The 14,129-nt window shown below is 50.1% G+C and overlaps 6 protein-coding genes across 6 annotated transcripts; 5 read left to right on the top strand and 1 right to left on the bottom strand.

Annotated features, from left to right (window-relative positions):
- Nucleotides 1-1,164: 1,164 nt before the first annotated feature.
- HO173_010425 (uncharacterized protein) lies at nucleotides 1,165-2,063 on the top strand (the record flags this gene model as incomplete). The annotated part of the gene is made up of 4 exons (XM_037312310.1): nucleotides 1,165-1,239; nucleotides 1,436-1,472; nucleotides 1,566-1,824; nucleotides 1,883-2,063. 4 exons carry the CDS (start codon nucleotides 1,165-1,167, stop codon nucleotides 2,061-2,063), a joined length of 552 nt encoding a protein of 183 aa, XP_037160715.1.
- A 449-nt stretch (nucleotides 2,064-2,512) lies between these two features.
- HO173_010424 (uncharacterized protein) lies at nucleotides 2,513-3,324 on the bottom strand (the record flags this gene model as incomplete). The annotated part of the gene is made up of 3 exons (XM_037312309.1): nucleotides 2,513-2,640; nucleotides 2,781-3,025; nucleotides 3,191-3,324. The coding sequence occupies 3 exons, from the start codon at nucleotides 3,322-3,324 to the stop codon at nucleotides 2,513-2,515; spliced, it is 507 nt and encodes a 168-aa protein (XP_037160714.1).
- A 1,004-nt stretch (nucleotides 3,325-4,328) lies between these two features.
- On the top strand, nucleotides 4,329-4,961 carry HO173_010423 (uncharacterized protein; the record flags this gene model as incomplete). Its single annotated transcript, XM_037312308.1, has 2 exons — nucleotides 4,329-4,394; nucleotides 4,449-4,961. 2 exons carry the CDS (start codon nucleotides 4,329-4,331, stop codon nucleotides 4,959-4,961), a joined length of 579 nt encoding a protein of 192 aa, XP_037160713.1.
- Nucleotides 4,962-5,395: 434 nt separating this feature from the next.
- Nucleotides 5,396-5,713, top strand: HO173_010422 (uncharacterized protein; the record flags this gene model as incomplete). Its single annotated transcript, XM_037312307.1, has 1 exon — nucleotides 5,396-5,713. The coding sequence occupies one exon, from the start codon at nucleotides 5,396-5,398 to the stop codon at nucleotides 5,711-5,713; it is 318 nt and encodes a 105-aa protein (XP_037160712.1).
- Nucleotides 5,714-11,032: 5,319 nt separating this feature from the next.
- Nucleotides 11,033-11,686, top strand: HO173_010421 (uncharacterized protein; the record flags this gene model as incomplete). The annotated part of the gene is made up of 4 exons (XM_037312306.1): nucleotides 11,033-11,110; nucleotides 11,211-11,442; nucleotides 11,496-11,597; nucleotides 11,655-11,686. 4 exons carry the CDS (start codon nucleotides 11,033-11,035, stop codon nucleotides 11,684-11,686), a joined length of 444 nt encoding a protein of 147 aa, XP_037160711.1.
- A 476-nt stretch (nucleotides 11,687-12,162) lies between these two features.
- HO173_010420 (uncharacterized protein) lies at nucleotides 12,163-13,719 on the top strand (the record flags this gene model as incomplete). Its single annotated transcript, XM_037312305.1, has 5 exons — nucleotides 12,163-12,321; nucleotides 12,434-12,494; nucleotides 12,542-12,924; nucleotides 12,978-13,030; nucleotides 13,167-13,719. The coding sequence occupies 5 exons, from the start codon at nucleotides 12,163-12,165 to the stop codon at nucleotides 13,717-13,719; spliced, it is 1,209 nt and encodes a 402-aa protein (XP_037160710.1).
- Between the last annotated feature and the right edge of the window lie 410 nt (nucleotides 13,720-14,129).

Genomic DNA, 14,129 nt, shown 5'->3' with positions numbered 1-14,129 from the left:
CAAGGATTATCGCGTAGAGTGCTCGCAGCTGCAGCTGTCGCGACTACGCGGTTTCACGCGTTCCGGAATCCCTGCTTCCCCGTTGAGCTAAATATGCAGAGCATCAAACCTGGCACTGGACAGTGACCATGGGACTCGAAAAACCTGAAATAGATTGTGCTTGTTAGCTGACAGTCTGCTTCGTGCAAAAGACCCCGCGCGTCTCGTCACCTTCGTGATTGTCTTTCCTTCTCCGGTATAGCACGTTCAAATCCTTATCCTCTCAGACTACCACCAGTCACCACCTCCCCTGGCTCCGATCGCCCGTACTTACCACTATTGCTTCAAACCCCGTTTGGCCTTGTGCATTCCAGATTGTTTCGCAGGCTAGCACTCGGCGGAGTTTTGCTTTCCAAAGAAGCATGGCACCTGCAGTAGCGTCTCGCTCGTCGAGCCAAACAGAACTTCCGACAGCTTCGAGCAATGTGACGCATCATATTGCTCTTGGAGACAATGCGCTGTATCTTATTTAATGTACTGAAACGCAGGGGAAGATTGCAAGGGGGGCTAGGTGTGAGTCATAGCGTGGGGAGCTGTGCTGGCTTGAGAGCGACGGGGGAATTCGTGTGCTGCCGGAGCCTTGAGAGAGGCAGTTCGAGGGGCCTTTCTGCAAGCTCGCGAAGGGTCTAGGAAAGGATACAAATACTTGCTCTAGGTTCTTGAGGTTGGTTGTTGTATGCTCTGTTCATTGTGTCCTTGAAGCAGATTCTGTGGAAGATTGTGCCTGTCTGCATCCTTCCAGGCTTTGCTTCACCAAAAGATTGCGCTTCGGATATAAGATTTGGCTTCCGAGGATCACATACATGTCTTTGAGCTGTTGAATCCAAGCTGCTTCTTTGGACTCACATCACCTCCACTCCGTCCCACCACAACGCTTCCTCTCACCACACTTCGTTACTGTAAGTCTAAGCTTTCTTTTCTGGTCCAAATCATTCGATCCCTACTTCCATTGACTAACTCGAACACCTCACAATATTCCAATTGCACTCTGAACTTGAAGCTTGGACAACTCACTTCCGCACAGACCTTCACAGCTTCTGCTCCTCGGACACAACCTCAACCCCAAATCCAACCGACACTCACAAACTTCCACAACCCAATAATCTCCACGCCAACTCTCTCAGTATGCCTGTCAACTGGAAAGACCCGGAAGCATTCACCCGCCTCCTGGCGGCAATGGTGGCTGCGCAGGATATGAAGGTATGCTCACAGCTTTCCTTCATGCCATATCAAGTGGTTTGCAAGTTATGACTAGAGTCTCTTGATCATTGCTTGCGGTCCTCTACATTCTCCATCTTCTCAGCCTTTTCACCCTATGTCTCTGTCAATGCAGCGCCGCTCTCTTCACACTAACACCTCAAGTCTTTCAAGAACAATGCTGACTTTCAATTTCCAGCTCGACTACCGCAAGATCGCGTCCATGTACGGCAACGGTATGTGGCAACGATTCAAGCATCCTCCACCCTTTTCCAAATCTACCACCTCCCATCTCCTGCTTCTCCGTTGCCTATGCTGATACCCCACAGGTGCCACCTACGACTCAATCGAAGGCCGCTTTCGTATCATCAAGAAGGAAGCAGTGGCCTTGAAAGCAGAAGTTGACTCCGGCGAGCGTCCCGAAGCTCCTGCCCGCGGCACCGTCTCCGCCACCGTCACGCCAAAGAAGCCCAAGTCTACCGTCGGCACTCCCTCAAAGGGGAAGACCGTCGGCGGCCGCGTGGGGAAGAGCAATGGGACTCCTTCCAAGAAGCGCGGCAACGGGATCAAGGAGGAGCCGCAGAGCGGGTATGGTTTCATCCAAATCGTCTTATAATTTCGAGAATATGCTCACGGTCCATCGTAGCTCGAGTAGTTTCTTGGAAGTGCCCAGCACCGAGGACGATGAGGACTTCGCGGCCAACGTCCAAGGCGGATACAATGATCGTGGCGGTCGCGCAGCACAGGGTGGCGTTGACGGTGGCGAGTCCAGCCTCTACTACGATGGTGACTTTGGTGACGGTGGCATGGATATCGAAGCTTTTTAGTCTCGGACGTGATGCGCTTTCGCAGCGTTGGATGCTGTCTTTCTGAGCTGGTGGATTGGGACTGCGGAGGGTGGTGTCTGAGCTTATGGATCTTGAGATGGATATTTGTTCTGGTTGATGGCTCCTGAGATAGCGCAGGCGATAATGATGATTGTGCAATCGCGAAGGCTTGGATCGATTGTCCAGAACATCGAGATGAGATATTCCATCGAGCGCTTACAGATAACACAGATCAAAAGGTCACAAAAGCAGAACACGATTCGCATTTTTGCAAAACCCAGAAGCTGGTCTGATTGCGTGCTATCCAACCAACGCTATCCGAGAAATGCCTATCACAACCTCAAGCGTGCGAGCGTTGCCAACGAAAGACATGCCCAGGCCGCTCTTCGCTCTACCACTTCCTCCACACTTACTGATCCTCATCCCTCTCTCAGCCAACGCGAAAACCGTCAAGGAGTGCACCGATCGAGATCATCGCCAGCTTTAAGGCGGTTTCCAGGTTTCCACAAAGCCCACCTGTAGCCCAACGCCAGCCATCGTCGATCGGACCTCCACTCAAGCAACGGCGTCGTAGAGACTGTAGAGTGTTAGCGTAACAAGATCGAGAGAGGGGTCAAGAGGACATACTCGTCACACTCCAGATCAATGCCCTCTCCCCCCTGCTTCAGCTTTGAAAATTTCGGCGCCGATGCCGTCCACCTCGGCTTCGCCGCCGACCTTCTTTTCCGACTTCATCTTCTTCTGCGCCATTGGCGTGAAGAGGCTCGCTCCTTCGTCGTCGTCGTCGTCGTCGTCGTCGTCTGACGTTGGCCTTGCGCTTGCGGGTTTTGGTTGCGGTGCCGGAGGAGGTTGAGGGTTTCGGCTTGGTGGCCTTGGCGGCTTTGGAGGCGGTGGTGCCGTCGGGGGTGGTGGTGGTGCTGTTGGCGGGTTTGACGGTGCGTTTGATGGATTGGAATTTCTGGCTGAGTGGGACGTTAGTGGATGGATGAGATTGAAGTGAGTAAGGCAGTATCTGGAGGCAGAGCTCGGGTGCCGGGTCGAGCGTCTGAGGTGATACTTTGACCGTTATGGCACAGTAGAGACGTCGGTACAGCTGGAGAAAGAGATGTAAGAATCATAGAACCTACCGGCAAGCCTCGCCCGTTAAACCGTCTCCCATGACTGCTGCAATGGTGTCCCAGGTAGAGCGAGTAACGGCTGGATTGGTGATCGTAATCAGCTCGATCAACAGCCGCTTTTCGCGAACATCGTCCCAAGGCATAATGGATCGAATGGTGGTGGTGGTAAGAAAGGAGTTTGAATGAGCTTAGATGTGAGGAGAAGATATGTTTTGGAGCACGAGGTCGGTGAAGGGCGTATTCTTGAGATTGTTGGGAGGTGAGTGAGTTAAAGGTAGAGGATGATCAGAGTAAGATGAAGTGGATGGTGATCAAGGGTTTTATGTTAGCTGTCGATCACCCAGGAAGTGAATCTGTAATCGATAACAACCTTGACTCGGCTCTTCCTGCAACTTCTGTGAGTGAGTAATTGCATAGATACGCAGAGGTTTTTGGTGCTCTCCAATGTTTACCAGGCTGTAGCATTGGTCAGATGTCAATGTATGAAATATATGGGCGGAGATCCTTGCCGTCAATGATCTCGAGGCTTCTCAATCATCCCAGATGATCATCGAGCTATACGAGCTTTGTACTGCTTCTGACCTGTGGCTCCAGTCTTTCTTTTCGCTTTGTGGCATCGCACCAGAGATACTGCAAGCCTCGCGGACGGATCAATCGTTCTCGAAACATGCCCATGCGCAATTTCCTCCACCATCGATCCCGATGCATATCTAGAAGGCGTTATCGGCTACACTGAAAACGAAGAAGCGGCGGCAATAACTTTGTCGTGTTTGCTTTTATTCGTTCTAGAGTCTCTGCAGAGATTCTTCGCTTGATGCAGGAAGCCGACGAACAAAGCTTCAGGCTTTCCACGTCTTTGATGTCGCTTTGCGCGACAGCAAAGCTTTCATTACTGGTGCGTGCGTGCCCAAGTTAGCGGTCAATAGGCTCACCTATTTCTAGGTCCCATCACTCCACTTCACTCGCATCAATATCCTCCAACAGACCTCCCCTACCACAATCATACCACGCGCTGTGCACTCGTTATTGAGCCCCGATCCAGCAAGATAAGATTACTCACCAGATCTTCACACCCATCCTTCTTCGTCTTCTCGAACACTCTTCAAGATCAGACTCCAGTATGGCAAGCCTTAGGAGGAACCGCACCATGCCAACTGATGGCGCCATCTCTAAATTCCTCTATGTCATCATGAAACAGCTAGACCTCAAATCGGTAAGCCGTTCTTCTGAATAATGCCATAATTAATATACTTACTCAGCTTCATAGATCGACTGGCAGCAGGTTGCTGATCAGCTAGACATCACCAACGGTCACGCCGCCCGCATGCGCTACTCTCGCTTCAAGCAGCAGATGGAGGGTGTCGCACCTGCCCCACGCAAGGCCAGAGCCGCCGTTCCCCGTCAGAGGACATCGAAGCCCGACAAATCTGACAAGAACAAGACACAGACAGAAGAGCATCAAGGGACAGTCTTCAAGGCGGATAAAGAGGAGAATATGGATGCGATGTCAGGCGTTGAGCAGACTGTCAAGGAGGAGCATTTTGTCAAGCCGGAGCCGGAGATCAAGGCGGAGCTCGGTGGAGAGGAGGATGGGACGTGGTCGCCGGACGATAGTGCAGATGCTGACGCGATGCAACAGATGTCCCTGGAGTCAGCAGCTTTTGTGAACCATGGCAATCTGCTGCAGTACTCTCCAGTGGAAACATCCCAGATTTCGCCAGAGCTTGTTGCAGTAAAGCCAGAGCCAGTTGTCAAGATAGAGCCTCTTTGGGAGAACTGATTTTGCTTTAGTAGCCTTGTCAATTAAATAGAGTAGCACAGTGTAATGGACTAAATGTGATGGAAACAAAAATGGACTAGTGCGGATCCTTCACTAGCTTCAAGTGCTCCCACAACAACGCTGTAAATTTCCAGACCAAATCGCCTCTTCACACACACTATTCTAGACTCCTACCGTTGTTTGAGACATATGAAAGGGCAAGCAACCCTAACAGACAACCCCGAAGCACTCCTGAACGGCTACCACTTGACTTCCCAAACCTTCAAAATTGCACCTACCACTTGACTTCCCAAACCTTCAGAACTGCACAGACGCTGACTGCACATACCTGCACATCCGGCAAAATCGAGTCAACTTCCATAGGGACGATAAATCTCTTCGACGAGAAAAGCCCTCTACAACACCCATCCCTGTTCACCAACACACGCAAGGCCATGTCTTCCAGCACCCGATCGGAAGATAGAGTTATTGATTCACACAGCGCATCTCTTGAGGAAGAGCATAAAGCAAGCCTTTCTAAGCTGACAAAGAGAAAGAGAAACGTGGAAGATACAGAGGGCGGAGGAGCTCATGAAGCGGGTTTACTCGGTGCCAAGAGACACTGCGCGGAAGATCACAAGATGAATCAAAGCGCCCAGTCTGACCAACAAGGGGCAAGCAATCAGCAAATGAGCGACACCAAAGGGCAAGGAGTCGATGAGATGAACATCGACAGCAATAACAAAGAAGGCGAGCTGGATCCAAAGCTGTAAGTGCCTTACTGCGCAGCCTCCGAACGGCCTATACTGACCTCGTAAGTATGGAAGCAACGAAGAAGATGGGGATCAAGCCTGGCAACGAGGTCAAGAACGATATGGATTGGGCCGAGTAAGCACTGCGGCATCATTCCCCTGTTCCAGATACTAACCCCCTTTCAGGATTAACTCTCATCCATACTGGTCATCGTCCGGGACATCCAGCTCTCGTCAATAAGTATCCGTCTTTGCTCAAGCTTTTCGACACCATGCCTCAGAAATACACTCGCTATTCTTTGTTCTTCGGGGGATTCTACCTTGATGGAATGGTTTAAGAGCATGGCATTTGGCTGGCATCATCGACAACATGTGGAAGCACCAACTTTCCATCGTTGAGACACACATATGGACGGACAGATGTGTCTATGCATGGTTATCGTGTTTAAGAGCAATCCCTGAAGGATGGAATTGTCGTGCTGCAATGGCTGCTTATGTGCGCCGGGAACGCTAGCATAGCGTGCCACATTTTACTGAGCTGTCCAGAGGTTCACTCGTGCCTCCAACATGCCTTCCTATCATACCATGCAATGAGCTGCTTCTGTATCTGTTGATCCTACTCAGTGAAGCGTTTATTCGTCACGTCTGACTTTTCTCATGTCTACTTTAAGCGCCACAACAAGTTGTCCTTTCTCCAAGGAAGTAATCATCCCCAAGATTGATGTCCTTAGATCCAAGTCCTCGCCATTGATAGCTCTCTCTGAGTGTCTTTCCAGGAGAACCTTTTGTTTGGGACAGTCTTCCCTTAGTTGCTGCTATAATATCGTTTTCCCTTTGATCAAGAATGAAGTGGTCTCAAGTAGACAGTACTTTCCTTTCCAACAGACAGAACAATATGGAATGCATTCAAAGCAAGACAATATATGACCCATGTACCACAGTCTTTACAAATGATACCATACAAGGAATACTTGGTTCCCCCTATTTTTAGGGAGAATATGGCACATTCTATCTGTTTCCTTGACTGCCCGTCTGAGAGCATTCAAACAAAAGCAAGACGTTTCAAAGAATGTGGACCAGAATTTCTACAATGACCATCAGATAACGAGATACCGAACTTGTCAATTCCTTAAAGCATGTGATATACGCAGTGTTTTTCACTGGCTGCTTGCCTGACTATGCATAGTCTCTGATAAAGAAACTATGACTGTTGACGATGTAGAGAGAACGGGATGCTATGTAGGTCAGGATTTACCATTACTGGCATGCAGAAATGGCTCGAGCCCCCCCCCCAACAAACAAACAGCAGCCCATGGTATCTACCAGTTCTAGATAGCGGCTTCTAGAAGCCTTGCCCATGTGGATGATCCTGTAAGCACCATTCTCCAGCCCAAAGCGACAGGATTCCAGGCCCATGCACGATAGAAAGGCCGCAAGCAGTCTGTCCGTTCATCATCTCCAGATAGAATTTCATTTAGGGTCTCTACCTGCAGTGTATGCAAGTGCTACTGTGGATGGCTCTCTCTGAACCCAAAGTGCCAAAATATGAAGCTAAACTGTGATTCTGAGACCGTCTGAAGTCTGCCTAGCACCTATCTTTAATTCTATTCCTACAGGTTGAGTATTCACCGGGGACATATTCGTCTTAATCCTTCACGCAAGTCCCAATGAAGCTGGCACCGGGAAATGAATGCCCTTAGCGCGGGCTTTGGCGGGTACTTAAGCCTGCATCTCCCACCAGAACTAACCTTCTCCCTACACAACCACACCCACTCTGGGACATCGTCCTTCATCAATAATCATCAAGGGAGGGTCCTTCCATTACAGGATATACCTCTACAAGCCCCTTCGTCTTGTGCCACATCTCCTTGACGGTGCATGTCCGCTTTTTCACTTCCATTACTTGGGTCTCATCCATGCCAACACAGTGGCTCTTATAGATACATACTCATCCATCATCACCTCTAAGTTCTATCTTGATTTTCACCCTTCACCTGGCTGTGTACACTGGTAGTATTACCCTCGAACAGCAGAATTCTATCACCAGCTTGAGTGGCCTTCATTCGTGTCAGAAACGCGAAAAGCAGTCAAGACTTTCGGTCATTTCCAAACGCTATCCGAACCTTATCTGTGTCAACCGTAGAGTGTCCTGCCACCTTACACGGACAATGTTTGGGCGTATTGCCTTATCCATTTTCCGGATTTCCTGATCCTGCTCGAATCCAAAGGGTTTTACTCACCCAGAGCATCCTTGCCTCTGTACACCAGACAGCATCTTGACCTACGGACATTACCGATGCTGCGGCAGAAGCCCAAGATCTGACACAGGCATTCAGAAAAATCCGCCAACAACGGCTCAGTACATCACAGAGTGGGTAGAGTTCTCCACCTCTCTGTCTCCAACCTTGATCAAGAAGTCGGGCCACTTGCGTCTTCTGTATGCCACACGCAAAGCAGTTTTATCATCAAGTAAGGCACTCTTCTGGCCTGTTTTCATCCTATTGCTGACTCGATTTGAGGTTCTAGCCTCAGTACCGGGTCAAAAATACCACTCGCCATCTCTCGTCTCAACCATAGACAGATGTTCATAGCTAAAGGATTCCTTGATGCTTCCGGCCACTATGGTCCAGAGTCTAGCATGTCAAAATCGGTCCTCCAGTTCTCAACCGACCAGCGATGCCCTCGTTGCTGCTGATGACCTCGTTTCCCAACAGAATTGGCAACCTCAGCCCCGACACGAACATGTGCCGAGAGGGCTAACAACCAAAACAAGTTCAACCCGTCCATCTTACATCATCAACAACCGCAACCTTCAAGAGCAAAAAGCATGTCAAAACTGGTCCTGTGGGTTCTCAACTGACCAGGGGTGACCTTGCTGCTGCTGATGACCTCGTTTCCCAAAGGGAACATTGGCGAGCCCTGCCTCGACAAGAATATGTGCCGAGAAAATTGTGACCAGGGTTCACAACCAAACAATTCTACCTTCTGATCAACTCCTCCATCCTACATCATCAACATCCGTAACCACTCAGAAGCAAAAAGCAAACACCATGGCCACTGACAACTACGTTTCCCTATACAAAGTTGATAAGCGTACTCGTCGCTCTGTCATAGCTACGCAAGAAGCTCCGCATTTGAAGGCCAACAGACTCCCTAGACTGATGACTAGATACACAACTATACCTTTCCAAAACGGAGATCTCAACCGAGCTCGCATGGATTGGCGTCGTCATACTGCACACAATCCTATAGAGTTTCAGTCGGTAATCGCTTCCTCTTACCATCGTCGTCAGGTGGCCAACAATATTCCCAGGGTAGTGATCGGATACAAAAACGTTTCTTTCAGGATCGTTTCCTATGTTATCGGGCCTCGTCACTACAGCCAGCTACACGAGAGCAGGACTGGATTTTCGCTCGACCTCCATACGTTTAGACACTGTTGTCTAGTCAGAATTTTCAGCGGAGTTGTGACTCGAGATTTACGAATGCGCACTCATCAGCCCAACTCGTTGGTCAGGCAGGGATCGAAATCAGCGATATTTTCCTAGAAAAGCTGGCGGTCAGATACACAAAGACTTTTTTCCAAATGCATTCTTGGGATCAGCAACCAACCTCAACGGGCATCCCAAGGTACCTTCTGTTTTGCAGAGACTCAAGGCCTTCAGAATCAGACCAAACCTACCTCATGTACAACAATCCCCCAGCAACCAGCACAGTCGGTACCACAGTCTAAAGCACTACGGCACTGGAAAAATCAACAGACGAACCATGGACCATAGTCCGATCTGGTATTACAATGTTGGCAGCAATACTCGCGCGGCGACTACCAAAACCTGAAGTATCTCTACACGCTTGTGAACAATGCGAGAGAATAAGTCGCTAGCACCAGGGCAGCGTGTGCCTTTCATTCTGAAATATCCGACAAAACGGCAGAGAAGATACCAACTTGGGCCTCTGCGCTCCAGCTCGACGATACAGCAAGCTACGCGAAAGACATTACTAGCTCCACATGCTGAAGCCAACACTCCTTAACGCCGTCGTCTCCTCATCGCTCCGCTATAGTTGAGAATATAGATCCACGAACTCGGCGCTCGTCAGCTCAGCAACGATTGCCTGACAAAAACAGTACTTTCCACGGGCCAGAAACTCACGCGCGCATCTAGAAAGCCAGAATTTCGCTTTCAGCAAGCTGGGAGACCAAGACCAACCAGAGATTCGGATGCCGACGGCATAAATTGCACTGCGCTTTACACGCATCTTGTCTCGACACACTCCTGTATAGTGCGCACTTTGCACGAGCCAACGCCACTTCTATCGTCGGTCTATAAACTACACCTTTACCGCTCTCACTTGTATGCTATCTCATCGGGAGTGGATGACTCACATTGTGCTGGTGAACGAGCAGCGAGAATCGCAGCACGTACAGTCAACCTATATACCACGTTTGCACCACCCCTCCCACCTCAGACAACGTAGCCCCCGTTGTCCTTACTCGAGGTCAATCCACCCTCGCAGGCAACATGAGCATCGGTAATCTACCCGCTATTGGCTCACACAGCATCAAGAATAGCTGCAGCTAACATAGACTCAAGCAGTGCCTCCTCAGGTAGCAGGCTCGCCTCCTAGACAGGACTCCCCTCAGCATGCCGCCCTCTTCTACCGCCAGACGACATCGATTTACTCTTAGATCATCGAGCATCGAGCAACGGAGGCTGTGGTAGACATGGAAGAGCACTTATGGGATGCTGGTACTTGAGAAGAGGTAGAAGGTGCAAGAGTGGTCATAGAAGATTGGACAGGGTAAAAATCCAACTCGCGCGATGAACAAAACAAACGGATGCATATTTTCGGCATCTGGAGTGGCAGCAAGGAAGATGTTGGCAAGGAGAACTTGGCTATAGTGCTACCTATTCTTACTGGGCGCTAGGCTCGGCGTGTTGGACAGCTGTAGACAGCAGGCACCATGAGGACGAAGTCTTCAGGACAGGCACGATACCTGCTCGTAGACTTTTTATATACCATGAGAGGGGTTGAAAAGGCCGGCCGGAAGTAGATAGTCCCGTCCCGTTAGTGGGTACATAAAAATACTTCACAGCGAACTCTCACTTCAAACTTTCACCCTTCCTTTCTTCCTCGGACAACCATCAACAACAACAAGCAATTTCATGCACAAGATACTCATACACTGATTCCTCATCTGCTACTTCATTCGTAATCATCATCCTACCGTACAGTGTCAGTACCATCGTCCCTCAGATTGTCATGATCACTGACTTCGAGCATTGCTGATCCACCTTCTGAGACCCAGACACTTACCAGCAACAAACATCCAATCCACTCATGTCTCAATTCAGCGAGAAGGAGCTTCAGCTCATGGCCGCCATGGTCAAGAACTTCGAAGGCAGCATCACCGCCTTCGTAAGTACTCATCCCCTCACCTCATATTGCAATCTCATCGTCATGGCTCTCGAGCTCATCCTCACACTCATTCTCCTTCTCTGACCGTGATACTATACAGGTTAACTGGGACCAAGCAGCTCTTGACTCGGGATATCAGGACTCTAGGAACGCGAAGGTCATGTGGGGCCGTCTGGCCAAGAAGCTCGCCACTGCTCCCGCCGCTCCTGCCGCTGACGGAGACGACGACAATGCCGGCGAGGGTTCTACTGCTCTTACTGCAACTCCCACTAAGGCTAGCAAGAAACGCAAGGCTGCTGGCACTCCTCGAGCTGACAGCACCCCTGCCAAAGGTAAAATCTCCTCACGAGCTTGAGATACGTGCCACAGCTGACCTGCTGTATAGCCCGTCGTTCCACTAAGAAGGCCAAGAGCTCTGGAGGCCTGGTCGACCAGCTCAACGCTAAGAATGAGGCTGCTGCTGCTAACGTCAATCCCGAGGGCCGTTGTAAGTACCTCCCTTCTCCCTTGCAGCTATCAGTAGCCCATACTGATGGTTGTTCAGCAAGCGAAGCCGAAACCTTGATTGAGCAGTAAGGCAAAGAGGAGGCTGCCTGACGTCTCCAACGCACACAGAGGTCTCCATAGCATCGCTCGGATAGCTTAGGATCGACTTCTTTGAAAGATGCCTGCTTGCCTTAGTGGTGGTGGTCTTTGGAGTATGGTTGTCGTCGTTGTGCGATGCGTGGATGGACTACAGTGTAGATTCTCTTGTGAAGACGAGACATAGCTTGCTGTAGTCTCCAGAATCGAAGCCTTGCTACCCTGGCTATCTATGAGCCTCTGTGACGATCTTTACAGCAGCTACTACCAATAAGAGTAGACATCCTATCACTGTGTTTTCCTTGCAAACAGCGAACCGAGACTACCGGCTTAGGCGTTCTCCAGTGCCATTCCATGTAAGAGGAGCAACTAGTCCACTTATCTGTAAAGTACCCGAGTAAATACCTATCCTATTCTCTTGTCAGAACACAGAATTAGCATTGCGTGGAGTGAAAAGGGTGCCTACCGCAATGAACAAGGCTGCCAAGGCTAGATCCTCTGTAGCCGAGCAAACAACACCCTGCACGCAACCATTAGCTCTTCGTTTTCCTGAAAAGCTTCGCATAGCTGCACCCGTTTCTTTTGCTATGGCTTCAAAGCATGGCAGGTTTGTGATCTCTCACCGCGACGTACGTATCCGATCCTTTCTTCTCCTCTTGTTCTTCACAATCTTGCCCCGCAGACCACAACGGGCTCTTTCACCCACGTCTGCTGCACGGCCTGTACTGACAGCATTACCAGCCTAGCAAATTCAAGTACTCACTCGCGCACAAATACTTGGACGCGCCCGGCGATATTGAAAGTAAGTCCCAGTATCCTAAAGACATCTTCATCTTCTAACCTTTCAAGATTGCTGCCGCTGTACCTTCTGCCGTGAATATCAACCAAAGTATCGAGTCAAACGTTCGACTTACCAAGACCAGTATCCATTTGGCCTACCAGACGAAGATCCAGAGGACCAAGAGCCAGAGCCAGATTCAGATTCAGATCCAGATCCAGATCCGGACCAAGACCAATCCAAAGACCAAGACCCACACCAAGACCGGGACAAAGACCCAAACCAAGATCCGGACCAAAACACAGACGAACATAGAGACGTCCCTACCACAAAAGACATACCGCTTTCCTCAGTTGTCGTCCGCTTTATCCACTTTATCAAGATGGCTCCCGCCAGCAACGAGGAGCAGTTCAAATTCCTAATAAGCTGTATCCGCTACAGCAACAATGGGAAGGTAAGCTCCTACCTACAATCCTCACTTACTTCTGCGACGCTGACTGCCATCAGGTCGATTTCACCGAGGTCGCTAAGGAGTGCAACATCGTCAGTAAAGGCGCCGCGTAAGTCTCTTCACAGGCACAGCTCTTTTCTCTTGCTCGGTTCAAGCTCCTCTCCACATTTTCAAGAGGAATCTCAGACTCCTTTACCCAAGCTCTCATTCTACCACACGCAACCTCCAGCTGACCATGTCCCTAGTGCTAAGCGTTACGAACGCATGATGAAGGCCAACGGCATCCATCAGAGCCAGAGCGGTGGCACCACCGCCTCCGGCATCCGCGACACTCCCATTCCCTCTCCTCGTCGCAAAACCTCTCCTTCCGCCGGCACCTGCAGCAAGAAGCGCAAACTAGACCAGTATGCTGAGACCAACTCCAACTTCAACACCGACGACGACGAAGGCCTTGGCAATGTCAAAGCCGAGTCCAGCATCACGGTCAAAGCTGAACCTATCAAAGCCGAGCCTATCAAGGAGGAGCCCATGGGTCAAGAAGGCACTCCGGAATCTACTGCCCCCACTGGCGCCTTTCAGTATCCTTCTAGTGGTGGTATGGGCTTTGATGGTGCCCATGATAGTGCTATGTTCGACGACTTTCTCGCTTTCGGTGGGTCTAGCAGTCATGACCATGGATCTCAGGCTGCGTTCCATGGTGGATTCGCTGACCAAGGATTTGCTTCGATGAGCATGACTCCAGCCACTGGGAACGGCGACGGACAGGGGTTGCACGAGAGCATCGTCATCACGGACTGAGAATGGTACCCACAGCAGGCCGGCTATGCGGACGCCATGCTTCCATCCTCACAGCGTTCCTTTGCTAGAGCGTTCTACGATATTCATTCGTCTTTGTGCTGCCAAGCAGCTGAAGATCGGTCTTTCTAATGGTGGTAAACGTGTGGCCGCTAGGGCAAATGCCAAGGCATGTAGCAGACAAACGCAATGAAGATCATGAGATCCCATCTCACCGTCCAATTCCTTTACTATAAGAGCAATAAGAGACAATGCAAATGCACACACAGGCAGAGCGAAGTCTCTCTGTCTCACAGGACCGCCTTTGTATCCATCTTATGCGCAGACCCTTTCCCAATCTACAAGCAGCTTCCTAAGTAATTGAATTCTCTTCTCTTTTGCAAAAGAAAAAACAGCCCCAGATCCCAAGGGTG

Source organism: Letharia columbiana (genome assembly GCF_014066305.1).
Source record: "Letharia columbiana isolate WasteWater2 chromosome Unknown Sc0000049_s0, whole genome shotgun sequence".
NCBI classification, from domain to species: Eukaryota; Fungi; Ascomycota; class Lecanoromycetes; order Lecanorales; family Parmeliaceae; genus Letharia; species Letharia columbiana.
Note: the sequence above shows the minus strand (reverse complement) of the source record. Positions and strands in the feature narration are given on the sequence as shown.